Source organism: Ixodes scapularis, unplaced genomic scaffold (genome assembly GCF_016920785.2).
Source record: "Ixodes scapularis isolate PalLabHiFi unplaced genomic scaffold, ASM1692078v2 PGA_scaffold1__304_contigs__length_218370807, whole genome shotgun sequence".
NCBI lineage: Eukaryota > Metazoa > Arthropoda > Arachnida > Ixodida > Ixodidae > Ixodes > Ixodes scapularis.
In genome coordinates, this window is record NW_024609846.1 from 116,001,380 (window position 1) to 116,028,902 (window position 27,523).

At 45.4% G+C, this 27,523-nt stretch overlaps 2 protein-coding genes across 3 annotated transcripts in view; one reads left to right on the forward strand and one right to left on the reverse strand.

Annotated features, from left to right (window-relative positions):
- Positions 1 to 1,556: 1,556 nt before the first annotated feature.
- On the forward strand, positions 1,557 to 13,571 carry LOC8042520 (signal recognition particle receptor subunit beta). Its single transcript, XM_029985618.3, has 8 exons — positions 1,557 to 1,697; positions 2,034 to 2,122; positions 2,230 to 2,304; positions 7,388 to 7,467; positions 7,616 to 7,675; positions 10,489 to 10,565; positions 12,388 to 12,442; positions 13,292 to 13,571. The coding sequence occupies exons 1-8, from the start codon at positions 1,574 to 1,576 to the stop codon at positions 13,494 to 13,496; spliced, it is 765 nt and encodes a 254-aa protein (XP_029841478.2). The 5' UTR covers positions 1,557 to 1,573; the 3' UTR covers positions 13,497 to 13,571.
- The window catches only part of LOC8042521 (tensin-4), a 275,086-nt gene continuing 261,094 nt past the window's right edge, over positions 13,532 to 27,523 (reverse strand). For both annotated transcript variants that reach the window (XM_029985615.4, XM_029985617.3), the window contains 3 exons: positions 16,824 to 16,995; positions 15,541 to 15,782; positions 13,532 to 13,906 (listed from right to left, as the gene is read on the reverse strand). In XM_029985615.4, the coding sequence (XP_029841475.3) occupies positions 15,576 to 15,782; positions 16,824 to 16,995 (379 nt within the window). In that variant the 3' untranslated portion in view covers positions 13,532 to 13,906; positions 15,541 to 15,575. The remainder of the gene's footprint in view (positions 13,907 to 15,540; positions 15,783 to 16,823; positions 16,996 to 27,523) is intronic.

Below are 27,523 nucleotides of genomic sequence, written 5' to 3' on the forward strand. Positions count from 1 at the left end.
GGCGTACTGATTGAACGCAACAACGTGCTAAGAACGTGGAGCTGATTAAACTTTCCCGACAAAAAGAGATATTGTCACTTTCGGGACCAGAAACTATTGCAGCTGTGCTTTCACTAAAAAAGAAAAAAAGAGGAAGTCAAAAGGCGGTTAATTTAAATGCCAGTCCTAATTGAATGCAATGAAGAGGATTGAACAATACGTTGCTCGTCCCCTTCGTTGCAACTTCCCTCAGCTCGACCTCCTATGTTCTTTGTTTTTCTGTTTCGCCCAAAAATACGCGCGTAGGTAGGAGAAGGGGGAAACTGAAAAGGAAGCAGCCAGCCGTCAGAAATAATTGACTCGAAAGCATACACTCTTCGAGATAAGTAAGGAAGTAAACGTGTATTAAAGACTCCAAGCAATGCTTCCAAGTAGTGGAATCACAAAACAGCTTTTCTCTTATACCCACGCAGTACACGAGGGAAGTGGGTTAGCTCATCCTAATCTCAGGCACCCCTGGCTTCCCGTGCGACTATGACATACTCGAAACGTGAAGGGTTCAGTCCAGGTGTCGGTAAACTGAAGCGTGCTGGTCGCATGAAGCCTGCGTGGAGGTTTCACCCGGTCTGCCACAGCCTCCGGCTCACGAGTTGTATCTCGGACCCGATGACCAAAACAATAAAGAATTTCGCCTCTCTCTTCCTCTCACATCAGCTGGTTTCCGCTTTTCCGCTCATATTATGGAAATATCACCGCAAAAGCAGAAAGAACGAACATCAGTCCTCCGGCTCGTTACTTGCTGCAACCGTAGCTTCCCCATCCCGTCCAAGCCAAACACCCCCCCCCCCCCCCCCCCCAAAAAAAAAAAAAAAAAAAAAAAAAAAAAAACTTTACTTTTACGGTAGACCGCAGTGGGCGCTCAAGGGCATTCGCACGAGGGAGAAATCCCGGGGATTTCTCCCCGCTGCTAAAAGCAGGTCCGGATTGGACACGAGTTCTGCATCAAAATTAGGCTGGGGTTCAAGCAATGCCTCAACTTCGAGCCCAGACCCATCAGCTGACGAAAGTAATCCCTGGAGAAGTGGAACAAGAGGGACAAAGGACAAACATAAAGCATTTAATTGCATTATAACCATCAGCTGAGTTGGCGCCGTTGCAGCGTGAGCCGGGTTTCGATTAGTATGATTCATGTTGAGGTAAGATCATCATGCTGAATTTATTCTCCCTCACATCCTAATACGTAATCTAGAACAGTCAGAACGGTTTAAAAACCAAAAGGACGTCGATTTAAATTAGTTGTGGCAAAAATTAAAGCATCCAAGGCGGTCTGGGTAATTTAAATAAACCGCCATGAAGGTTCTTTTTGCAGAGCTAGCACCATCTCGTGGTAGTAAGTGCAGCCTTCTCACCGATAGTAGTAACACCAAATAGCTTCGCATAAACGTTATGAAAATATACTTGTTGTTAATATTACATAAAAGACAACTTCAAAACTTATAGTTTGGGGTAGATTGACGCGAATGACATTTACAAGTTTTCATCCTCGCGTTGCTCGCGTAAACGACCGGCAGGGGACTCTGCTTACGCTTTGAAGATGGCGGCCGAGTTCGCAGGAAAATCGGAAAGGCCACTTTATGCTGTCAAAAACACTATTTTAGGAATGAGTCCCGTAGTTTTAAGCATCGTCGTTGCCCTGGTCGTCTTGTTCATAACAACAGGTAGGCACGTTTTTCTCCGTGTCGGCAGCCTGATTGGCGTTGAGCGACACGAAAGCGATGCCATATGCTCGTGGCATGTTCTGCGCCGGTTGTGTGATGTACTAGAATTTGTGGAGCACTGCAACGTGTTCCGCGTCAGCGTAATTTCTCGTGTTTTCACCTCATACCTTGTGGTCTGCACCAAGTGTACATAGAGCTACGGATATACAATTTAAAAGTACGAAGCGGGTGTTCAAATGAAAACACTGGAGAACACCGGCGTGGTTTGAACGTCGTACCTTTGACAGGTGCAGTGTTGTGCTGACATTACCGTTGAGTGACCGTCCTACTTTGCAGTTCTACTCTTCCGGCGAAGAAGAAACCTCCGACGAGCAGTGCTGATCGTGGGCCTCTCGGACTCGGGGAAGACTCTTCTGTATTCTCAGGTGAGTCAATTTCTCGAAATTGGTGAATTCCCCCGCTGCACTTTTCGTTCCGAACCGAATTTATTCGGCGATGCTACAATCAAAACCATTCTCTTTTTCCATTTCAGCTTGTCGCGCAGAAAAAAGTCGGCACGTACACGTCCATAAAAGAAAACACGACAGCCTACGAGGTTCCCAAGAAAGTGAGTTTGTTTCGCAGAGCTTTACCACGGAGGATGTTCACCAGGCGCCATGTTTGCGCTCTTCGAGGCGCATGTTCAGAATGAGCGCACACTTACACTCTGCAAAGATCGGCACTCTTTATAGTGTGGAATGCACATTGAAAAAGCACTGTCAGGGTGTCTAGTAGATTATTATTTTGAAATTCCCTGACTTTTTCAGGTGCTCCCCAACAATTTCAGGTGAAATTCCCTAACTACTATAGAGGCGGTTAAATATATAAAACCACCTCAACACAAGGCATTGAGCACTGTGAGGATCATCTAACATGGGCTTAATCCAACTTGCCTATTCAGAAATATTCGGGTTCGTCCAGTCTGGATTAGACAAGCGATTTCTTGCCGCCGACATTGTTAGTGAAGAGGCCACTTTTGAAAGCATGTTGAAAACATGACGCTCAACCATACGCATCAATACCCGAATGGCAGCAGGGCCACCAGTTGCACACTTTCGGATACTTTCGTCTTAAAGGGGCCCTGCAAGGACTTTTTTACTGGTTTTTAATTTGCACCGAACCTGAGCGCACTGAACGTAGTAACTTAAAGGACACATGCAAAGGAAAAAAACATTTTTTTTTAGACAGCTTAGATGAAAAAAGGATGTCATAAAACGATTTTACAACGAAGAAAAAAAAATTTTAGAGCTATATCAGGGGTGGAACGGCTGCGCCATTTGCGCCATTTTGCGCCAGACGCATGTGTCTGCGCCATCCTGCGCCATGTTGCAGAAACTGCGCCACAGCCAATACCTCGCGCCATTATGCGCCAAATCGCAAAACGTCCGCCCAAAAAAAAGTTTTATTTTGTCTTGGTTTCGGTTTTTATCGACTCGATTGTCAACAATGAGGGCGTTTAGCCTGGTCGGCCTTGCAATCCCTTGTTCTGTTTATTCCCCTTGTCTATCCCGAGTCGGAAGCGCGCGAAAAAACTCGGATTCTAAGCGCTACACCACCTGCGACTGGATTGTTACTCTTCAGCCATAAGCGGTAGGGCAAGTAGGCCGAGGTGAGGTCGAGTCGTTAAGCGTCAGATTGCATGAGGCTCTGCGGCCCGGGATCCGGACGTCATCCAGTCGAAAGCAAATGAGCAAAATATTCCTTTTAGTGCTTCATCGTTAGGAGTTGGAACCGCATTCTTGCAAGATAAATCGTGATTTGATAGAACTGAAACGCGGTCCAATCCGAAACCTTGCCGGTCAGCAGCTCTACTTATCTACTCGGCGTACATCAACCTTGCTCCTGCTTATCGCTTCAAATACGATAACTTCGTTAATCGTAGTCTGCTGCTTCGATATCGAGTTGCACAATAGGATAAACTCGAAATTTGTTGCCCCGTTCCTCCGTGCAACTGCACGTCCGTTGCTTACGCACGTCACGTGGTTCGCACATATAATTACTGTGTCGAGCACGTGTGGGCTGTGCGATAAGCAGTGCTGGTTTGCATTTTGAGCAGCTGAAAGCCACTTAGAAAATGTCAAGGACGCTATCTTCAGAAACATAGAGTACTTGCTGTTTGATTCTCATTAAGGCTCACAAAGATTCACGTTTTCGCATATATTACACTGTTATCCCCTCTACCTAGGTCCCTAACCGCTCATGTTCATCTCTGCTGCTAAGCACATTTGAAATTGCTTTCGTGCTTGTCTAAGATACAAGCTGAAGTGCAATGCAAACTGATCTGAGCTGCTCCTAGCCTGCTCCAGAATGTAGTTTTAGCTGCTCCCAACCTGCTCTAAAACAGCTGTTTCAGCTGCTCCCGTGGCTGCTCCCAAGTACATTTCATGAGTTCCACCCCTGTATATTTACGGCACTATACGAATTTGTAGTTGGCGCTCGCGGGAGCCGCCGCTGGTCACGTGGTAGGCCCGCGCGCCGCCGCACGCTGAGCGTTGTGCGAACGCCGCTTCAACGCATTTCTCCACGCCCCCGTCGCCGCCGCCGCACAAGTTCGTCTGCTTCGGGGCGCCGCCGCCGTCGTCTGACCGGCGCACAGGTCTATCACGTCTGCTTGCGCTTTTTCAGGAGTTTCCTTTGGGCTCTAAAAGTTACTTATTCATCTTAGTTTTTTGTTAAACTTCAAACAAAGATGAATAAGTTACTTTTAGAGGCCATAAGCTTCCGAAAGAACGCAAGCACCACGTGATAAATACGGACCACTTTTCCGCGGTGCCCGCGGGCGCCAACTACAAATTCGTTTCGCGCCGTAAATATAGCTCTAAACATTTTTTTCCTTCGTTGTAAAATCGTTTTACGGCGTCCTTTTTCCATCTAAGCCGTTTAAAAAAAATTTTTTTTTTCCTTTGCATGTGTCCTTTAATAAAATTTTTCTCGAATTTCGCTTTGTTTTAAAAGTTATAGGCAAATGAAAATTACAAAAACAAGCAAAAAATAACCTCCTTCGTGACGTCCTCGGTTGCTTGGGTGGCCGTGAACTAGAGGAGGGGTAGTGAGCTTTGCGAGCGCTCACGGCTGCCGCACTCCGTGTCGACGGCTCGAGAGGGCGCCACTAAAGCATGTTCTGGATAGGCTGTATGAAGCTGGCAGCCAGGGCGGCTCGTATTGCGTTTACTGCGAGATTAAACACTAATTCGGCATGACACTTCATTGGCCACAACTGACAGCAAACTAGGGGTAAAGATCAGTTCAGAACAAGAGCCACTTTGCACTTCCATATTGCCAAACAGCCAAAGCACAAGCCAAAGCTGCTCGCCGAAAGCCTTCGGAATGCTCGGAACCGGTCAAATCCTCCAATCCATACGACCGCGGCGCCGCCGCATACATCTGGGACCTTTCTACGCTCGCTGCTCGTTGGTGCCCGATTCCATTACACCTTCGTAGTATGCCGCTTGGTGGCGGGTATGTCGACGGGTCATTTCTTGTTTTCGTACTTTCTAAACTGCATTTGTTTCTTTTCTGATCTAAAATACTGAACAAAAACTACTTTTATAAATCATTGAAATGGTTTGTGCCACTTCTATTTTGTATTTCAACTAAAAGAAGCTTTTAGTGGTTCTGACCAGTTGTAAGCCCAGGACCAACGAGTCCATATATTGCGCGCTTTCGGCACCGCGGGTTGCCCCCGTAGGAGGAGGAGGTTTCCGCGTCGTCCGATTAAAATATGACGCACTGATATCTAGTTACTCTCTCAGTGCCCGCTGGCTTGCCTGAATCTCGAGACGTAGAAACCGCAAAAAAAAATAGACGCTTAAATATGATTGCAGAGCCCCTTTAAGGCTTGGATTAGATTTGGGTTGACGGTTTTCCCATTTGTTACTAAATCTAGCAGCTCTAATTGGATCTAGCTGAGCTTCGCGCTCTCAATCCTATTCAATCCAAGCCTTGGACTGTATTTGTCAGCTGTCCTCTCTGCATTGGGTACTGGGCTCGCTTTTTGACAATATCCCTGAGAATTCCCTGACTTTTCCCGGCAATTAAAACTTCCCTGACAATTCCCGGTTTTCTCGGTCGCAAGACACCCTGACTATGGGAGCTGGCTGTCGGGTCGCGCTTAGCAGCTAAGGACTCGGCTATGGCCGCCAGTGAATATACCCTACAGTCTCCGATTGGATGAGGACGGTAGGGAGCTCCTTCAGGGACCCTAATCTACGCAGCGAGACCGGGACATCGCCGTCTGCTGCGATTGGCCAGCGATGCAAAGGTGGCCAATTGCAGCAGGTAGCGATGTCCGGTCCCGCCTGGTCCCACCGTGTAGGTTAGGGCTCCGGTTGTCCCTCCTCCAGCAGGAGCTTCCTACCTCCGATAACAGCTCAGCGTCTCGCCAGCCTCCAGCATGCACCAGTAGCCAAAGCATGGCCGAAGGTAAAAAGCGAGTGCTGGAGGCACGACTACTGAGCTACAGTAGGACTTTGTTGGTACGTTCTCGGTTCATACGATTTCCTGACTTGTACGTTCATGATCAAGGCACGAGCATCAGTCCCATAGAGTTGCGCTGGTTCATACGTTTCCGAATAATACAATTTCCCGGGAATCGCATTCAAGATAAGATCAAACATCGATCGGATAATACATTTCCTCCAATCAGCGGGCTAAAATTCTGCACGTTTTACAAATTTCAGTTGGCAACACGGAAGTGGGGTGTATGTTTGTAGACCGTAAATTTGTAAGGATCTCCAAAATCGACACGTGGCAGAGAGTCACTCTTGGTGACTCCAGAAACTGTTTCAAAGGGGTTTTGAGTAACCGGTTTATGGTCACCAAGAGTGACTCTCTTCAAGTGTCTGCAATGACATTTAAAAGACTGAGCAAATGAACTATACCAGCATTTCGGCATTTCTTCGTTCTGTTTTTGGTTGCTGCAGTCATTATGGTTGGTTTGCGTTTCCGACGGTTGTTCTTGCGAAGTGCGCTACTCGTGTTTTGCTCCATTGCCGAAGGCATTCTGTAATGGTATTACGAAAGGGAGAAAAGCCTTGTCGCTAAGAAAATGCTGAATATGGTAGTTGTTGTAGACCAGGACCCAAGACCGAAACGGATTGACGTTGCAAACAAACTGGGACTGCTGATCTGCGTCGACGATAAGCAAGGCAAACATACGTAAGGCAGCTAAAGGCGCGTTCACACTCTTGCAACCGAGTACGACCGAGAAAGACTTCTTGGGACCGGATGCACTGAGCGGAGCTGGTCCTAAGAGATCGCAAAAGGCTTAAAAACCGGTTTGGTCTCTCTCGGTCGCACTCGGTTGCAAGAGTGTGAACGGGCCTTAAGAGTGCAGATGCTGGAGAATCTCTTGAAAAAAGGGCAAAAGGTAAGGTTCCGGAAAGTAAACGGACTGCATTAGATGCTGTTCCGACTCATTCTCGACTCTTGATTATTTCTTGGCGCGTAGAAATGCCAAGTTCGGGTCATACGTTTTCCCAGATTATAAGATTTTTCTCACATTATTTTTCTAAACATATCAACGAGGTTCTATTGAAGACGCCCTGCCGTTCTCATCCCATAAGTGACTGTAGGATTTTAGAACGAACCATATCACGCCATCATTTCTAATATTCTTTCATTTTTTTTTTCGTTTTTTTTTTTGTGTAAAGGGAACTCTCAACCTGATTGACCTGCCTGGTAACGACAGGATGCGAGCGCAGCTCATCGACCAATTCAAGAGCCTAGCAAGGTAGCTGCACCCTCTCAACTAATCGCAGTTGCATTTTTTTAAATTTTTTTATAGGGCTTGTTGTTTGTACGTGTTCATAGTGACTGCGTTTTATATTTGCCGGCGTATAAAGTGAATATAATGATTCAACCATTGTTCTATTTTTCAGGGCTGTCGTGTTTGTTGTGGACAGCGTGAACTTCACGCGAGAAGTTCGGGACGTTGCCGAGTAAGACAGCCTTTTACGTATTGTTACTTTTAAAAAGATGATTGTTTCCTGCCGATTTCTGTCCTTCGTAGCAGTGCCAGTAGGCGCACCTGTGCTGTGGGCGTCTAGAATTGTGTACAGTGGTCCAAGTATTTAATAATATCAAGCAAGCGTCGACCGCCGGCGAGTGCTGTGCTGCGGAGGGGTGCAGCAATACGGAAGAGTTTAGGGGCGTGTGCACAAATCTATTTGCGGTGCGAGCGTCGTCTGCTAGGCTATTCCATTGATCGCACACAACCTCTGCCCCTTATCTGCTGCTAGAGGTAACCAAAAGCCTTTAAGTAAAGATCCGAACAGTGCTTGCTGGCGTGATACTGCTCGGGCGTAGCATAAGCCGCGAAAGACGAGTATCACGCAAGCGTACGCTGTTCAGACATTTGTTCTACCAACAGATAAGAAAAGCAGAGAGAAAAAAAGAGAAGGTGGACTTTGGATAAGCAATGATGTTAATCAGTGCTCTACACCTCTTTCCTATGGAGTAGGGTCAATGTTCGGTCAACAGAATAGCCTATACTCTGTTTCACCTTATGTTGTACCGCAGTGAAGGCTAGAAGCTCAAGCTCGTAGCATTTGCAGCTGCCCTTAATGCGCGAGAGCTTGTGCCGACGAGATGTTCCCTAGAGGAAGAAGCTCGCGCTTGTAGCCTTTCCTGCGGTACATGATAAGGTGAAACAGAGTATAGCAGACGACGCTTGCACCGGAAAGAGCTTCGTACGCACGTGCCTAATCTCTCCCGTATTGCTAAACCCCTCCGCGGCACAGCGCTGGCCGGCCCAGCGGTCAACGCTTGCTTGATATTATTAAAAACTTGGGCTACGTACATCTGATGAGAGAAAAAATAGTGCATCTCTTTTAAGTAAAAAATTATAGCTTGTAAGTATGACACACTAGCAAAAGCTATGCAACCAAGTTCCAGCAAGATGCATCATGTTGTCAGTATTGTCAATTTTCTTTAATTTCAGCTCTGAAAACTGCCGTGCAATGCCATAGAACGACATTTTAAAGGCATCCGAGGCATGTCCTTCTCTCTACCTCAGGATTCTGAAACTCATTGTAGTGTGGGGGCCGCATAGCCCACCCCCGAAAGGTAGAAGGCCAACCAGAGAGGTGGTAAAGGGAATATTTTGGTATTTTGGGTAAAAAAAAGAACCAATGAGAATGGTGTTCCATGCTGGAAAGTTGCAGACTCTCCCAGTGACACCTCGGGCATTTTTTAGAGATCGGGCTACGCACCCTCCGCTTTTTGTAAGCTGGCCGTTTTGCCAGTGACATCTTCAGCTTTGATTTGCATATATGTCTACTTTGGGCCCGCACATGATGTGATAAGGTGTAAAACACCAACGTGCTGGCAGTTTCCAATAGAACATAAGAAATCACACTGTCGTTACCCTGTCGCACAATTCACGAGGCTCACCAGTCATGGAAACATGTCTCTCCTCATAGGGCAGTTTTTACTTTCCTGGCGATTTTTATAGCAGCATTAAGCACAAAGCTCTAACTTCGGCAGTTGCACCTGCTGAGCGAGAGTTCGTGCAGCCGAGCTGCCTCTTTGAGTAAAGCTTGCGCTTGTAGCTTGATATAGTCATACTCTTGTTCTGGTTGATTTACATGAGAAAGGGCCAAGAAGTAAATATTTACATGAAGCAGTACTCAAATGTTTTATATGAGCAGAGCTCCTTCTCGAGCAGAAATGAATCCGCCACATGAAACTATTATTTAGAGCGCTCAAATGGCATCGGAGCGGGGGCTTGCAACCGCGGGATGCTTGCGGGCCGCATCCCGGCGAGTTGCGAGCCGTGTGTTTGAGACCCTTGCTCTACCTGTTGCTGTATTGGCATGAGGTCTAATAACAAATACGATTTTGAGACCTAACTTTGCATTGGAGGTTGCAGAGTGAATGTAATAACCTGGCAAAGACATTGGGTTGTCAGAACATTCCTATTGTTCAGGAAGGGCCCAGAATGCAGGTCGACGCACACAGCAGGTTGTGTCTCGTCAGTACTTTGTCTTTCGTGTGCTCTTCGTTTTGATTTCGCATCCCCATACTGAAAATGTATGTGTATTTATGAAAAAAAAGAGTGAAAAGATGTTTATTAAGAAAAAGCATGTGCCTTGGCAAAGATGCCGGTGAAAGCAAACCACACTGCTTTTCTTGATAACGAAAACTCACCATGAAAGTTGGAGCATGTTGTGGATCTTTTTACGAGCATGTTCCTCTTTGAGCAGCGATAATGGACAAGGAAGCACAGCAATAGCCAAAATGAAAGAGCAAAAGATGGGATATATTTGCATGATCTAGAGCAGTGGTTCTCGACCATTGATGTTTCACGGACCCCTTGTGGATCAGCGGAGATGATGGGGGACCCCGTTTGTGGTGATGGGAAGGGAAAGTATAGGTTAGTTTTGATAATTATTTATTAAATGAATGCAACTAAGGGTAGTGTGAAGTAGACTACTCTTATAGACATACACACAAGAAAACACCCGGAAATTTGAATGTTTCTTCTTAATCTGAAAAGAATACAACTTTTATTGCCGAGCTTGACTGATGAGGCAGTGCTTCGCAGACCGCATAGGGTCCGCGGAACCCCATTTGAGAACCACTGATCTAGAGTGTGGCAGGTTAGTTACGGTCGACACAAGTGGCCTAGTCCACTGCCACGCAATAAGTTTAGGTTCAACTTCTTGTATTTAAATTATGCAGGAAGCTGCAATTTAGAGATCTGTCACAAATGCCATCTCGCATACTTTATGGCCTAAAAATCTCCTTCCAGGTTCTTGTACAGCCTTCTTAGTGACAGCGTCCTTTCGCAGCACTGCCCTCCTGTTCTCGTTGTTTGCAACAAGCAAGGTATGGCCAGCTTATCTCACATGCAAAGTGCTAGGTGTAAGAGGCATGTGTATCAACTAACGATCAGGACCAAACTTATTATATCAAATGTGTCAGCACTTAGCGCCTCTAGCACTAAGGAAAGACAACTTTCAAATCTGTTGGTCTATGCTTTGTTTCGCCTTCAGTTTTAGCCGAGTTAAAGATGTTGCTCGAACGCCTTCTTTTGAAATTTGTCTTCTCCATACAAACTGGAATGCAAAAAAAAAAAAAACTTGGACATATGTGTGTAGACAGCGTAAGGTCGGACCGCCTCGAGGTATGGCGAGGTTGGTTTATGCTGTTGGCGAAAAATTTAGCCAGTGCAGTACGACTGCTAGGACCTTCAACGTGCACCCCGCAGTGGTGATACACGACCGCACTCCTGTACAAAGCTCGTCCAGATCGAAAAGGGTACGAGTAGAGATTGAAAACAGGATCCCTGGGTTCTGGTGTGCAAGCTTTCGCTGCACGTGCGCAGAGCGGCGACGCCAAAGCCCCAAACCGGAATGCCCGTTAGAGCTCATAGTACATGCTGTAAAGGTCAGCTGACATATAGCGCTGTGGCCCATCCCAGGTTTCACTAAAGATACAGTCGACTCTTGATAATTTGAAGCTCACAGGGACTCCAAAATGCTTCCAAAAAAACAAAGAACAATCAAACTGTTTGGTTTTTACTCAGTACTCACCTGGAGTCTATTCTCGTTTGCCTCTGCTAATGGAGACTCGAAGTATTCCCCTAACAAAGGCGTCCAGTATTAGCTATGCTCTGGAAATTGCAAACCTTGCTTAAATGCAAAATTGTGCTTCGTGGTGCAACAAGCAGTTTTGCAACAGCGGCCCTCGGCCACTCCGCACGGAAAGCAATGCGATTGTTCCTCGTCCTAACCACTTGCACGACGTCACTGTGCGAGAGCAGGCTACATACAGACCACGGCACGTTTTTGACATCAATATATTCAATGGACAAAACATCTTGTGGGACTGGAGAATGCCTCAAGCCGAGTTTTGTTGGTCGTACGTGCCGTGCGGTCACGCTCGCCTTGTAATTTCTGTGGGAACAACGCCACGTGCGCCTGCAGCCACGTTGGCTTGGCTCGGCATAATACAGCAGCCGCCTGGTACCCGTGCGCGCGCCATGCTCGTTCCCTCTTTTTCTTGTCTGCACACACAATAAACACGATAAAGTGTGTGCGGGTGTGATTTAAGCTTGGTGAGCATAATCGCGAGGCTTTTTCACGCTCCTAGAATTGCCGGACTTCTCAAGCACGTAAAAATTCTTCGAATTAACCAGTCCCAGAGGTTAAACTTCGAATTACTGCACGTTTTTTTTTCCCGAAGTTGAAAATTCGGATCAAGTGACTTCGAATTGCCGAGAGTCGACTGTACTTCGGTATCAGGTCATTTAGAAACAGGAGTTCGTCCATTTCCTTTAACGTTGAGGGATACATCCCTTTTTCTTCCAGTCTTTTAAGCATTTGCTAGCATCCATTCTTTCTTACTTCTTGAGCTCAAGGTTGACATAAACATGAAAGAGACATAGCAAACGTTGGAGCTTACTCGCCATTGGTGCCAATTTGAGTTCAAGACAGGCACGTAGCCAGGATTTTGGTTCGGGGGGGGGGGGGGGGGGGGGGGGAGAGGAGGTCCCAGCAAAATGGAAGATTTCGGGGGGGGGGGGGGGGCCCCTCCCCCTGGCTACGTGCCTGGTTCAAGATATATCCCACCAGGTGTGAACATTCTCCATTACCAGTTGCATGCTGCAGCTGTCTGCTTAATCTCTCTGATGTCTGGTTATTTGCAGACTTAGCTTTGGCCAAGTCATCAAAGGTTGTACAGTCTCAACTGGAAAAGGAAATGTAAGTTTTGGGGTTGCTTGATTCAGGTAGCTCCAAACTGATTGTGCAATTGCAAAATTACGAGTAAGTGAGCACATAAGTCAACTTCAAGCTTTGTTACTCAATGCCATGTAATCTTAATAAAACAAGATTATGCATTAACTAACAGCCACATTAGCAGTGCAATCTGTTCTTTCAATTCTTACATGCTCAAGAAAATCCACTTGTGCGAGCTGCTCCACTGCTTCCCTGCACCACACTCGTGCATGAAGGAAGGGCTTCTCCCAGGCAGTTGGATGCATCCGTGCAATCAAAGCCATGGTTCTTCTGTGTAAACCCTACCTCAGTTTTCACTGGTCAGAATTGGGATACGCATCGGTGGTCATTATGAGTGCATGCATATCATAATTTGTCTCTGCTTCAAAGTAAATTTTTTTATTGTTGCCCGACTGGCCACATTATCACGTTGGTAGATTTCAAGATTGGGTTTCTAGAAACTTATATTTTTAGCCTGAACGTCTCTATTCAGCCGTTGAATACCAAGCCACAGTAACCGAGTGTTGACTGTTTACTTATGTCAACATTCCCTAGCAAAATACCATGTTGCAGATTAAAGGTTGAAATCATGCCCAAGGTTCCTCTGTTTATCACCCCTACTTGCAGTTACCTCAGAATTTAGTTTTGCATAGTGTGGTTACTGCTAACCAATATTTAATATACTTTTTTATTTAAAAACAAATTTGCATTCAGAATGTAATTTACCATATTGAAACATGGGTGAATGCAGTGGGGTATTTGCCCTTGCCTGTGGAGGTTCTGTGTTTTGTGTCCAATACTTAATTTTTTACGTAAAAATAATTTTTTCTTCAGGAATGTGCTTCGTGCCACCCAAGCGTCTGTCCTGGAGTCGACGGAAGGACAGGCCAACAGCAAGGGCTTCCTCGGGAAGAAGGGCAAGGATTTCCAGTTTTCGGACCTGAAGCCTCTCACGGTCGAATTTGCAGAATTCAGTGCCGAAGAACCTCAGGAGTCCCAACTGACAGCCCTGAAGAGCTGGCTAGCCAAAGTGGCTTAGGTGATCCAGCATCCTTACTACGTGCCAAGGAGAGATTGAGAAAAATGAAGGCTTTATTTCCGCCCACTTTAAAAATGTCTCATTCCTCTAAACAAGGTGGTCGTCAAGTTGTGTACGGATGGTCTCACTGAGTTGAAGAAGTGAGTGGTCATATGAGACTGTAGGCCATAAGCACGAGTCCTAAAGTCCTGTATCACAATGCCACAGATGCCAGTTGATGGCTGATACTGCTGCAAGTGTTGTGTGCGCAGCAGTCAAGTGTGTTTATCTGTTGTGTTCTCTGCGAAGAGGTCTTGGAGAGAGACAGAGCGGTAGTGGGTCATGTGGTTCAGCAGCTTGAATGGGCACTGTCGGTCAATCGGTGGGTCACCATTCATGGAAACTGCTTCTCCAGGAAAGGTCATTTCCATCTGAAATTGGAAGAATATTGATATTAGAGCTAGAATGCCACCATAAAAACAAGCGTGCAAAATTGCATACTTGTATGTCTGTGTTAGCATGTACACAAAATATTTAAGTGGGCTAGTTGGATAAGCGTAATGAACAATAAATAGTGAGAAGGACAGACACAGACAAGAACAGAAAGAGCTAGCGCTTGTCCCTTTGTCCGCAGGAAAAAAAAGCCATAAAAAAACTCCTAGGATTTTCTTTTTTTTTTCTTCTTTTTATTAGGATCAGCCTGTTGTAAGACATGATAGAGAAAAAGCACAAAAGAAAACGCATACTCTTCCATATCGTTATTGTTTATCTTTTGGTGGCTAAGCTACTCTCACTTTTGGACATACAAGGTCTGTACGAAAATTAATCAGCCATTTTTATTGTCTCGCTAATGCGGGGCACAGCTTCGGTGTTAATTGGCAGACCGTCTGAAAGGACGCCACTGCGCATGCATGAACAGTCTCCTCACTTTTCATATGGTCAGTTGGCAGCGAGATGTCGTTGAATCAGGTGAAGCACTGTGCAATTGTCGGATATTGTTATGACTGAGCGAGTTGTTCAGCAAGCATGCATCAAATGTTTCTTCAAACTTCAATTTTTTTCAGTACAAACTATTAAGAAGGCTTTTGGGGAGGATTCAATGAGTGATGATGGTGCCCAGGTAAAATTCTGGTACGGCCAAAGTACGCCATGAAAAGGAAACGACTGGAGTTATGCGCAGTTGGTGACTGGCAGCTTGAACACAACAATGAGCTTGTTACATCTTGTGCAATGTTGGTCCAATACTGCATCGCATGGGCGTGCCAGCTCCCCTACAACCCAGAATGACTACCTGCGACTTCTGGCTTTTCCCAAGGCTGAAATCGCAGTTGAAAGGAGGAAGATTTGAGACTGTTGCTGAGATTAAAGACAAAATGACAAGATAGCTAATGGCAATCCTGAAAAAAAGCTTTGCGGGATGTTTTTAAAGATAGAAGGCATGCTGGGCACAAGTGTGTTGAGCTCCCAAGAGGAGTACTCCAAAAAATAATAAGTACCCTTCGTCGTAGAGCATGTATGTTTTATAGACTAGTAAGTGGCTAGATATTTGCCAGACAGACCTCGTATACTATACATACTGTCGAGACCGGTTATAACGAAGTCAATTGAAACGAAATAGCGGCTACAGCGAAGTGATTACGATTTCCCATTCCCTTTCGCACTTCGTTATAACCGAAGTTGGTTATAACGAAATAGCGGATATAGCGAAGTGATTTCCGATTCCTGTTGACTTGGCTATAACCGGTCTCGACAGGACCACTGATACTACATACTGTAGTTTACGTCGACATTTGAGCAATGAGCATTCCCATGGCTACCTGTCTCATCGGCTGCTGTCCACACACTTCCATCGAGAATGTTAGCAAATGAGACTTTTGGTGGCCGTCTTCCATACTTGGAGCAAGCTGCCACTGGTCCCCACTTTTGGTCAACACAAAAGCGGTATTGCCATTTGTGCTTGTCCCACCGCAGCACATGTGTTATTGTGGGTCATGCGAAAAAGAAACCGAGTGACCGGGCCTAGTTCTAATTGCGGCAAAAGAAGCGAGAAGCGGGGCATCCCCACCGGAGAGGGACTAGCGTGACGACCAGGCCAGGGGGTCAGATGGCGTCGGCCATCATCTTGCGGAAGTCTGCGAGCAGGGTGTAGTCGGGGTCGTCGTCGATGTCCACCAGGTCCTCTGCCGAGCCGTGCCTCCGGAAGGCAGAGTTGTAGCGGGACAGAGACAGCGGGCAGGGCAGCAGCTCGGGCATCACCGAGTGGTGCGTGATCAGGGACGTCAGGGTGCCAAACTCCTTGGTGAAGCCCTGTGGACAAGGCACGGCCCTTCTTGAGACGCTCTTCGCTTGCGCTCAACGTGTGGGGAACATCAAACACAGTTCGATACTCCCCTATGCGAAGCGCAAGTTTGTCTGCTGCTTTTGCTGAGGTTGTGGTGATGCCAAAATTCCCAGCTCTGATGGGCTGTGTTTGAAGGATAGTGGATATACCTCAAAGCCAGCTAGCTGCCTTGAGCTCTACAGACCATCTTCAATCGGAGCTCGGTGTTCTGACGTCGCCACAACCCCCGCAAATGAAGCAGACAAACTTGTGCTCCGCATAGTCATTGACAGGGTGAAAACGGCGGGCGTCCCTTTCCGACGCCCCACTTCTGGCACACGCTCGTTGCCTTCAGACGTGCTTTGGCCATGCATGCACGTTTGAACATTACGAGATGCCGAAGCATTACCGAAGGTAGAACGCTCGCGCTGGAGGCGGGACAATTGAAACACCTCCCTGCCTCTCATCCTGTCAGCAACTATGTGACCGTAACGGTAAACACAATTTACAATTGTCGGTAGATTTGGGGAGCTAAAGTAGTTTCCAAGGCATGCCTGCAAAACAATGAGTGGGATCCTTCAAAATGGGTCGATATATTCTGGTGAATGAGAGGGAGCGAGCTGGTCCTGGCCGTTATCTGAACTCCGTTTCACTGCGAGTGCAAGCGAAGAAGGAGCTATAAGAGCGAGTGTAATGCTCCGAGCAGGCCTGCTGTGCATGTGCGCTCCTGAATTGATGGTGTTGTCCGTTACAACATGGTGGTGCTTGTAGTGTTGGTTTTGATGCTACAAGAAGCCTGTTCACGCATACACCACGATGCTACCTTAGCACAATTAATCGTCGCTGGAAGTAGTGCTGACCTTGCTGATGCAGCGCCAACTCCACGCCATATTAGTGATACAATGCCGCATTGATACTAAGTTACGTTCAAGTCAGCGTCGCATCAGGGCAGTTCCTAGTGTTCATTTGTTGCTGCAATGTATGCATCAACTGGCTCTTATGGTGAAAGAGGGTGTAAATGGTGTGACCTTGATCTTGTAGCCCCTGTTGGTGTGCATGATGAGGTAGTGGGAGATGCCCGTGGGCTGCAGGCTCCTGGGCACTCTGAGCGAGAGGGCGAAGCAGCCGGGCTTGCTCGTGCTCTTCCGCACCATGAAGGAGCCCACGGGTTCCTGCCCCAGTACCTCCAGGGCTATCTCCCTGCGTCAGAAAGAGGAGGAAGAAGACAGTTGGCCGGGGAAGGGGAGTGTGGCACAATAAAACTCTCTCATACTCAACTCGTCCCTGGTGGGTCGGAGCACCACATCATAAAGCCACTTTTTAATGCTGAACCCGGGATGCTTATTTGGGAAAGCTTGTGGAGTTAGTCAGCAGGCTGATTCTAGCACTCTGAGTGGTGCGTCTTCCTGGACATCACATTTGCTGGTTAACAAGGGTAGAGAGTGAGGCAGGCCTCAGGATTAGGTTAACACGCCTCAGTGATTCACACTCTAGCCTTTAGTCAGCTCCATAATTTGCTTACCCGATAGGTGAAAGCAAATCTGGGAGCCGGCTAAAGGCTAGCGTCTGGATGACTGAGGCATGTTTACCTAAGCCTTGGCCCCCACCTTCTTTCTCTTTTCCCTGTAAATCAGGTAATATGACGTCCATGAAAAGGCGCTAATCAGAGTGCCAGAATTCACATGTTGACTTATTCCACTAGCCTTTCCGAATATGCATCCGGGATGGAGGTGGCAAGTTCCAAGGCTGACTATTTTCATGTTAGTATATAAAAGTATCCTGAGCTTTTTTTTTTTTTTTTTTTTTTTTTTTTTTTTTAGGAATTGCTTTTGAAGCCTTTTTTTTTTTCCAAATAAGTGGTGCCACCTAGGAGTGCGACTGGGTTTGAGGTTGCATGGCTAAAAAACAAGTTTTCCGGTCCGACCGACCATGCTCTTTGGGTACATTCATACCCGAAAATGTGACCTACATCCTGTTGGCACATTGAGGGACTGTGACCTAGATACAACCGGATACGGCTCCTCCAAATATTGCTTTTGTCCCCAGTATAGATTTTCTTCATCCCCGAAGTTGATACAAAGAAGCCCTTTTTACTCGGCCAGCCAGAAAGAGATCCGTTTACTCTCGAACCCATATATCTGAAAATGGCCCACTGAAAGGATTGTCTTGTGGCTTTGCATAATAATAGCAAGCATGTCATGAAGTGCTGTGAAGAAAATGTGTTTAAGCTCTCGCTTGATCGAAAATATCTTAATTAAAACCGTGGTGCGATGAAATACTACATATGTTCACTTTCCTATCACCTGATTTCTAAATTAGATGCAGGAGTTCTGCCCACATTGGTACATAGAGGAGTGATGCCCTTGCGGGCACGTAGGCAGGATTTTGTTTCGGCCATGACAAAATGCCGTATGAGGGAGAGGGGGGAGAGGAGGCCCCAGCAAAATGGAAGATTTCAGAGGCCCAGGCCCCATGGACCCTCCCCCTCCCCCCCCCCCCCCCCCCCAGCTACGTGCCTGTGCCCTTGTGATGGTCATCCGCCACTCAGTAGCGTGCCATTAGTGAGAGCATAGACGACATGCTGCTAGGGCAACAATGAGGTAACCGTCACGGATACATCACTCTTTAAAGCATCATAATGGGCAGAGCTTGTGCTCTTCCTGCCTTCACTTTTGAAATTGGGCGACAAATACGTGAAGTGCGAACAGGCAACTCTGCCCAAGTTAGTCACACCATAGTGCCCGTAAACCACGTAATCCTGAACCCTCATTCTAGGCGCCCCCATGATTGCCCAAGCTCGCCTTGTTGCTGTACAATCAAAATCACTCGCGCAACTCGGCAACCCAAGCGCAGTGATGTGATTGCTGCGCCAATTTCGCCAAACTGCGCCAAGGGGCTAACCCTGCTACATCCTGCTACATTTTGCCAAAATATAGGTAATCTGTGCCAAGCCTGCGCCAAAGAACCAATTTTGCTCGCCTTTCAATACCGAAATGAACTGAGTACTGAAACGAGCACACGTGAGCTAGATGGCACAAGTGGCCGCCCGACACGAAGTACCCTGCATCAACCGTTCATCCGGTCTTGCATGGTTTTTCCCGCTGTCTCTCGTTTCGCGCTTTTGTCGCTCTCGTTGTCTCGCGTCTTTTCAAAACTTTTTCAACGATAGACGCGGGCATGAGCGAATGCTCCGACACAAGCGTGCTGGGTACCAGCCACGTCATCATGCTGTGAAACGAAACCATGTTTTTGCGCGGCGGGAGTTACTTTGTGAGCTGAAGCATTTGCTCCTGAAAGCGACGGCCTTGGGAAAACTATATTTGGTCCCTGCCTGCCAGTCGCCGTGGTCGCGCGACGTGGAGTGTTGCCGTCGCCACTTCGCTGCAGATATGGCGCTTTTTAAACTGAAGCCTAAGGACCACGCTAATGTTCATCAACGTTCCTGTTCTTGTTTAATACGCTACTACAAATATCCCTCTAGATCAAAGACTGCTGTGTCCAAGTACTGTTTACCTAGGTTTCTCTCGGTACGCTTTCTTTCGAGGAGGACCCCGGTAGGTGAAAAATCTGCCGCTAAAGAGTTAGTGAAGAGAAGTGAGCTAAAGCAAAGAAGGCAATGTCTGTTACGCTGAACTTGCACAGCGCGCTTGTTTGTCTCGAGTTCAGTCGTTGCACAAAGCGCTCCAAGAACTTTCTGACCCTGGCTCGTGATGTCTTGCATCGATGTGCTCAGGTTCTTTTTTTCTGTGTGTTTAGCTTGTACCTCGCCAGCCGCTTTGGCAAGCACGTGCGGCTGGGCTGTTTTTTGTCGTATGCTGGACAGTTACATTTTTTGTACAATTTTGGGAACCAGTTGGCAACGGAGCGGAGTGGCATGGTTTTGATCGAACGGCTATCTCCGCTCGCATGAAAATTTCACATTGCACTGCAGTGGTCACGTATATCAACACTTAGAGACTGCTTTTATTTATTATATAACTAGTCAACCTAATGCTGTAATATTTAAATTCTAAGCTAATCATTTTAAAATAAATTTTCATAGATGCAGTTTGGTTCTTATTTAATAGCGGGTACATACAGTATATATTTATCATTTTACTGAAGCATTGCGAAATGTTTCATGTCATTGGCATTTCAGTTACATGTTGAAGGACTCCCAGGTGGTCTAACTTGACTATAATATGTATACTGTGGCGAGCAAAGTGTCCTTCGTTTGCCCAGCACCTAAAGCGGATACTTTTATTTTTCTAAGAATATCTGCTCCGAAAGCCACTTTTGCTGCTCCGAAACACTGTTCGAGGTGCTCCAAAATCCACATTTGCTGCTCCAAAACACTGTTTTGGCTGCTCCGAAAGGTGTTCCAAAACGGCTTAGGCCAATCACATCACTGCAAACGCTACTCTCGCTCCCGCCCCGGGCCCTTTGACCTTCCACGCTGCATGCGCCACGAGATTGTCCCGGACTATGGCGAGTTCGTCTGTGACCCGCCATCGCTGGAGCTAGTTGCCAGCGGGTCGCAATTAAAGTGAACAGCTTCCAACATCCCTTGATCCAATCATTCTCATCGCTGCTGCAATCAGTGTCAAAGACTCTGACAAAGCGAGTGATGTCATACACATAAATGCTACAGACCGCATGCTTGAAACGAGGAAGCTGAAGCTTGAGATGCCAAGAGAGCCAAGTTTGTCAGTGCGTGCCCCACGCCGCACGTTTGGCTGGTGATGTCACCGGCCCTTCAGTCACCGTAGCCCTTTTCGAATGGGGCGGATCCGAGGGTCCCGCATGTAAATCGATTTATCCACAAAACTATTGCGCCATTTTCAAAACAAATTTAGCAGGATTATAGGAACATACAATGTGTCCTAGCAATAAAGTTATCTCATATTTTATTATTGGCGTGTCCTGACCCCTTTAATGACTGTCTTTAAAAGTGCAATTGCAACATGGCCCATGAAATCGTTTATTTACTAAGGCACTTTTTGATGGTGCAGTGTGCCTTCAACCACAGGTTTGGGCTGCCTTTTAACTATAATGTTAACAAACTCTCATTGGCAGTTCCAAGCTCATGGCTTCAGATTGTGACTTGACAGCTTCATGCCTTAGCTGCTATGCACTGAAAGATTATTTTGGCCAGCATTGAATTAGCATGAGGCTAGTAGCATGGAACGATGTTTTTGCGAGTGTTGCTGGCACTTTTTCCAGTCCTTATTTATACATCCAGTTTCAAATGAATAGTGTAGAAACACATAATTCATATAATTGTGAACGAGATGAAATCCTTGAGGCACTTCCATATGCCAGCACCATTCTTCAGTACAAAATTTCAGCATGTGAACCTCTGAAGTGCGTCCAGTTTCATTAACTCTTTTCACCACTAGGAAGTGATAGGCCGGAGTCATTTCGGAGCACCTTTTGAAGCAGCAAACAGTTCTTTTTTAGACAGCAAAAATAACATTTGGAGCACAAACATTCTTATTCTTTCAACTGCAAATACAATGTTATTCATTCGCTGAGTGAACTAAGTGACGGTCTTTTTTGCTTTTCCCTCTCGCCGACCACTCATTAGCATAAAACTGTACAGAAGACAGCTTAATTCCCCAAACACTCGACATCTGTTTCTTGATCCTGTCTTCCAGTCACCCCTGGAGCAGCTGAAAGTCAATTTTGGAGCAGCGAAATAACTTATGGAGCATAAGCACACTTCATTTTCATTCATATCACTGTGCATATCACAGCTCTTTAGGCACCCGTTTCCGGCTTGAGTGGCGTCGCCGTTGGCGTAATTGCGCGGTGCATTATAGGACGCGTGTGACGTCGCTAGTGGAAAAGATTCCCCGTTAAATCTAGCGGAAAAAATTCCTTGTTAAGTTTAGCGGAAAAAATTTCTCCGCTAAATTTAGCGGAAATAATTTCCTCGCTAAATCGAGAGAAAAGAATTCCCTGCCAAAGTTAGGGGAAAACATTGGCGCGATAAATGCCCGCCAAATTTACACACGACGTTCTCACCAAAGATGTGCATTTTCTGCGACTTGCGTTAAGCACACGTTGATCCACACCCATGTTACTAGTGGACGGACTTTCCAGCTTCTCCCCTCAGTACCTTCCCCTCCTCCTCCTCAAGAGCTCTGCTCTAATTCGGTGTTACAGGGGATTGTAAACGGCTTTCATTTTTATATGTTAATATTCATGAGTTGGCCTGTCTAACCAAAAGACAATGTTTACTTTGCCTTCCAACACTGTGCAACAACAGGTTTGATTTCCTCAAACACAGAACTAGCTATTTAGTTGCGTGTGGAAGAATCAAGCATGGCAACAACATTTTGAGTGATAAAAGACAATATGAGCTGTTTCGAAATATTTTTTTTACATACGGAATCAAAGCTAAACCAAATACAGTGACAGAAGTGCTGCAGCATTTGCGCCAAATCGTGCCATGAACGCAAGTCTGCCACATGTCTTGCGAAAAGGCCATTCTCACTCAAAATAGCGCCATACCTGCGCCAGGATTGGCGTAAACAAAGAAAAAAAGAATTTATTATTGGTTTACACTAATATTAAAAGAAGTAGAAGAGATGGAAAACGGTATAAACATGTATTTCACGGTGTTTCTACTCGCCGTAGCTAGAACGCACTCATCTGCGCATTAGTCACATCATCGTTCAAACTTCCAAACAATGATGTCGGCGATGTCACGGAGCTGGAAATCTCGGGAAAAATTCATAAAATGGTGGTATGGTGGGTGCCGTGATAAGACAGAACCAGGGTCCCGTACACACTTGATTTTCATATCGGCCACATGCCTCCACGCCGTTGCACTAGTATCGCCGTTTGCATCAACTTTCACCTCCTTGCACAGGCGTGCGAGCATCAAGCTTCACCACGTTGCATCGGTGCGTTAAGCGAAGTGGCTTATGCGGGGAAACACCCATGGGTTAGCGCAATGGGCTAGGAAATTATGCTCTGCACTATTAGAGGTCGACCTTTCTTGGTCTTGATTGTAGGTCGACTTCTAATTTTGAAGAGCGGTGCCGAGAAAGGAAATCTAGACAAAAAATGCGGACCTAAATTTAAATATCTAGTCACGGTAGTTCCTGCACAGCAGTCGATCGAAAGGACCCTGAATTCTGGCTCAACTCTGGCTCCAATGCCAGTAACCCTCGCAAAATTAGGAGTGAAACTTTTAAAGCTCAACTTTAATTTTTGGTATATTTGGCGGAGGGGGATGCATTCTCAGTTTATATTAGATACTTGAGTTTTGTAGGTTTGTGAATCTTGGTGGGTTAACACATTTTTTATTGATCGACATTATGTCTGATGTGCTAGTTTTTTTCCAAAATTTTACATAAATAATATTGACAGGCTACATTAAATATTAGCATAAAAGAGGGAGTGGGAGAAACACTTTATCTCAACTGAAGTATCTTGCTATGATTAATTTTTGAACCCTTTTTTTTTCTCTTAATCCTTATTGTAAACGGAACCTACTTCAACCTGACCTGAGCCTCATTTCTAAAAAGACAGTTGCCATGTTGTATAACAAAAGGCAATAACAAATATAAACAAATATTATCAAGGATTGACTCACTTAGTGATGCAATCATCGTTTAATTTTTAGGTGATGTGCGAACACCCGTTGGGATTTGTTCCAAAGGAGTGAATGGCTGCTCCAAACCAACATTTTGCCTGCTACAAATCCCGCTACAAAATGTCAAATGCCACCTAAAATATAATAATTTTGAGCACCCGAATCGATGTTTCGTTCAAGTTATAAATGGTTGTAATAAAACAAATTCTTAATTCAGATCAAAATTCAAAGCTTGCGTAATTTGATTATGAACATAAATGATATTTTATAAGTAAAAATTCCAAGATAAAAAAATCGGCATGTGACCAATAAATATGCCTTCTGAAAAACAATCCAGCCAAACTCGTTAAAGGGACACTGACAGGGTATACATGCTCGCCGAGGTTTTTATTTAGATATGACCTACAAGAGACCGACTACCGATAACACAATTTGCAACTCGAAATTCGTTTGCTTTTCACCCGAAAACAGCCGGTCAAGAATTGGCCAGTTTCAGTCGCGCTGACTCTCTTCTCCATGGTCATGTGACGTTCTAACTAAAACATACCAAATATATTCAGTCATGGGTCATCTAAGGCACACATTCAATATTAAAAGTAGAAAAGAATATGGACCCCATTTTTGTGGCCTCCAAGAAGTTGCAAATACGTTGATAAAAAAAAACAAGTTGCGCAAATCACAGGAAGTACATATACACGTCATTCTCAATATGGCGATGTACCGCAGACCAAATGACGCGATGGCGGCGCACGAGGGACCAACGTTGCAACGGGTGTGGGACCTCCACTTCGGAACTGTGGTTCGTGGTACAAGCCAAGGACAGCAAGGGGGATATAAGTGTGAAACAATCGCATAAAACACGGTTCACGCAACGTCCTTGTCGTCTGCTTTTGCATTCGAAAAGCGGTGGAACGGAAAACAAATGGCCAGGGAGCGACAGCGCCCTGACTTTCGGCAACTCCCTCCTCCGAACCTCCGTGTACACATTTCGGTTACGAGCAGTTGAGTGTTTTGGCTTTATCAAAAATATATGTGACTCTCTGTAGCAAAATATTCATTGGGTAGTCACTTAACGCTATAATAAATTGCCTGGCAAAAATGATAAAATATATTTTGGGGGGTGTCAGTGTCTGTTCAAGGTTATTTCGAAGCTTTCACCCACTGCTCCAGTCAATTTAGTTTTAATTGACTTTCTTCATGGTGCCAATGAACCGATAAAACATGCCATAAAGGTGAAAACCTAACAACGAAGTTGACATTAGAAAGAAAAAAAATGGATAGACGAGCTAATATAAACATCGCAATACGCAAGTAAAATTGCTAACACTACAGTTTCAAAAAGATGTCATAATATCGGAGTCTAACATATATACTATAAACATTTTTATTCAGAAATGTTTACTGCAAGCTCGAGTTATTATATTAGCACTCAACAAGTTACTTTTTCTTTTTAAATATACCCGGTGCCTGTGTTGTAATGCCCTGTTCTGAAGGAGAGCTTTGCCCCTAGTACCACTGACACACTGGCACCATTTATGTGATGACCCTGGAAATGCATTTCACTGGAGCGATGATTTTGCGGTATTTGCGAGGTCAAATGTGCATACTACTTGTGACAAATGCTTGTTTATATGTAGGGTTCCGCGTTTTTGGTTTTTATTTTTTCAAAATTCGGCGTACTTTTTTCGGTGTTTATTTTAAAATTCAATTTTCGTTTTTTTCGGTGTATATTTATGGCCACGAAAGTTTACCGGTTTTTTTCGGTGAATATGAAGTAAACACTAGCCGACACAGGATCAGATGATCCTTGTAGCTCTGATATTTGTGATCGCTCGAAGAATAACGCACAGATACATACGTGGTCTTCGCTACAAATTTCGTCAGGCCACACTTCAAAATCGCGGAATTCGCAAACATAATCTTAAGCGCGCTCCTTTTTCCTTCCCATTCTGACGACGTGACCGTCTCAGGTGATGACCGTACAGGAACCAGCGGAATGGCAAAAAAAATCCATTGTATCTATGTTCTGACCCAGAGGGTAGTTTGAAAGAGGGTGTTGAGAAAAGTATTAACGGCTTTCCTTGATGTCCTCTGAAGTGTATAAAGTGAAAAATCTTGTACTAGCCCACATCCAAACATTTTTTTTTTTTAGGACCGGGAGCTTGACACACTAAGCCCGATCACAGAAAGGACACAGATGCCCCGCGAAGGCTAATCCAAGACCTCTTTTGTTGCATGCTGAACCTCGGAAGAGAGCAATCACAAACAGGTCACATGTCAAATCTTGCAAAGCCCCCTCTCTCTCTCTCTCTCTCTCCCCCCCCCCCCCTCCCCACCCTCCCCCCGGCCACCTCGACACGGCCCTAAAAAAGTGACCTTTTGCGGTTAAAACCGAATTTTAGAAAATGGATTAGACAGACTTTGATCGGTTTAACCAAAAACGCTGAACCTACGAACTGACTTTTTTCGGTTAAAACCGAATTTCCGAAAATGGATTCAGTGTACTTTTATCGGTTTTTATCGGCTTAAACCGAAAACTCCGAACCCTATTTATATGACATTGACAAAGCTTTCCAAGCCAAAAAGAAATTAATGATGCACGGAAGAAATAGGAAGTATACGAGACCGCCAAGTGTTCCACTGCTGCTCGATAGGTGGGGCCAGTGAGTTCTCTCGTCGTGAGAGATTTTAAGAGGTTTCAAGGCACTCGGTCTTAAAAAGTTGCAAGTGCTTGAGCAGGCCTTCGGCGGTTGTCGCTTCACTGCAATACACCAGTGCGCAAAGAGAAGCGTGCTCAACAAAGCTAACTAAAGGGCTGTCCAAACAGTACACAGTTCACAGGAGTAGCGTGTTTCCTCACAGCAGATAAAGTGTTTTCTAAATTCTCGGCGTGTGACATACTCCGGTCCGCTTTCATATGTTTTTCTTGCCGGGGGGAAAGCTTCCCTCCGGTTACGTCCTTGGACAGAGGCTTCGAGCGTGCTCATCAAAGGGTCTGGACAGCCACTCACACGCTCTGCTGGCTGTCGTAAAGGCCCTCATTGTTGTTACCAGTCTCTAATCTCACGAAAACAAGAAAGGAAAAAGAGCTAACGAGGAGGAAAGCCGTGCTGTTTACGTGGTTGATGTCTCAACCGAAAATGGACGCACTCGCAGCAACTTTCACGGCATAGGCGGATGCTGTGTTGCGGCACGGCATCTGGTGTATCTTGTTGGGACACCCTTTAATCCGCCAGAGCGTTCCACAGGCATAAAAAATATTATGAAGCCTCCGAGTACCGTCAGCATCAGATAGAGAGATCAAATCGAATAATACGCTAGTTGAGGCGTTGATTGAAAGCTCTGAAAATCCACACAAGCCTAACGTATCGATCCGATTGAGTAAAGGAACCTGAGCTAAGATAAAGTTCAATTTTAATAAAGTGCAATTACGTTTTGGTGCAATGTTTCTGCAAATTTTTCACATTCTGGCAAGATGAAGCAGGGTAAGCACTTTGGCTCAGTTTGGCACAAATGGCGCAGTAGTCACATAATTTATTTAGTTGCCCATAAAAGCTCCAAACACTGAAACAAGAGCCATTTTTCTTTCTTTCTTGTCTATTGCATCACCTACTTTTCAAAAAAGGCTGATTGATGGACATGGTACCGCAAACACTTGTGGATTGTTATTTTATGTATGAAGTCAAACGTAAACCAAATAGCAACACACTGAAATAATGCTAGAACAGGCTAATTTGATTAGTTATTAGGTGAAGTAAAGTGGTGCAATTCATAATTCAAATAAAAAGTCTTTTTCATTTAACTATACATGTTAGCAGCAGGTTACATGTAAAATTTTGAGATGATGCAAAATTAGCATGTTGGTATAACCATACCTTATTAAGTAGCTAAAGTTCATACAGTTTTATTGTAAACTTTATTGACTATGTCCTACACTACATCTACACTTTGCACGATATTTAGAAATCCTATTCTTTCTCGAATTTCGAATTAATAGTACCTCTGATCATGTAACAATACGTACAACTCATCAGGATATACCACCCTATATTACATACTCTCCATGGTTTTATTTCGAGATTTTTATAGCAAGGTAGAGTTGTCACATTCAGGTTTGCCAAGACCATTGTGCCCGACACGTGT

Excerpts from the sequence above, each read along its gene's own strand:
- LOC8042520 (XM_029985618.3), top strand. The coding sequence starts at position 1,574 with ATGGCGGCCGAGTTCGCAGGAAAATCGGAAAGGCCACTTTATGCTGTC. Across the intron at positions 2,305-7,387 it reads CCTACGAGGTTCCCAAGAAA|GGAACTCTCAACCTGATTGA; the intron begins GTGAGTTTGTTT and ends TTTTGTGTAAAG. Across the intron at positions 7,676-10,488 it reads GAAGTTCGGGACGTTGCCGA|GTTCTTGTACAGCCTTCTTA; the intron begins GTAAGACAGCCT and ends ATCTCCTTCCAG.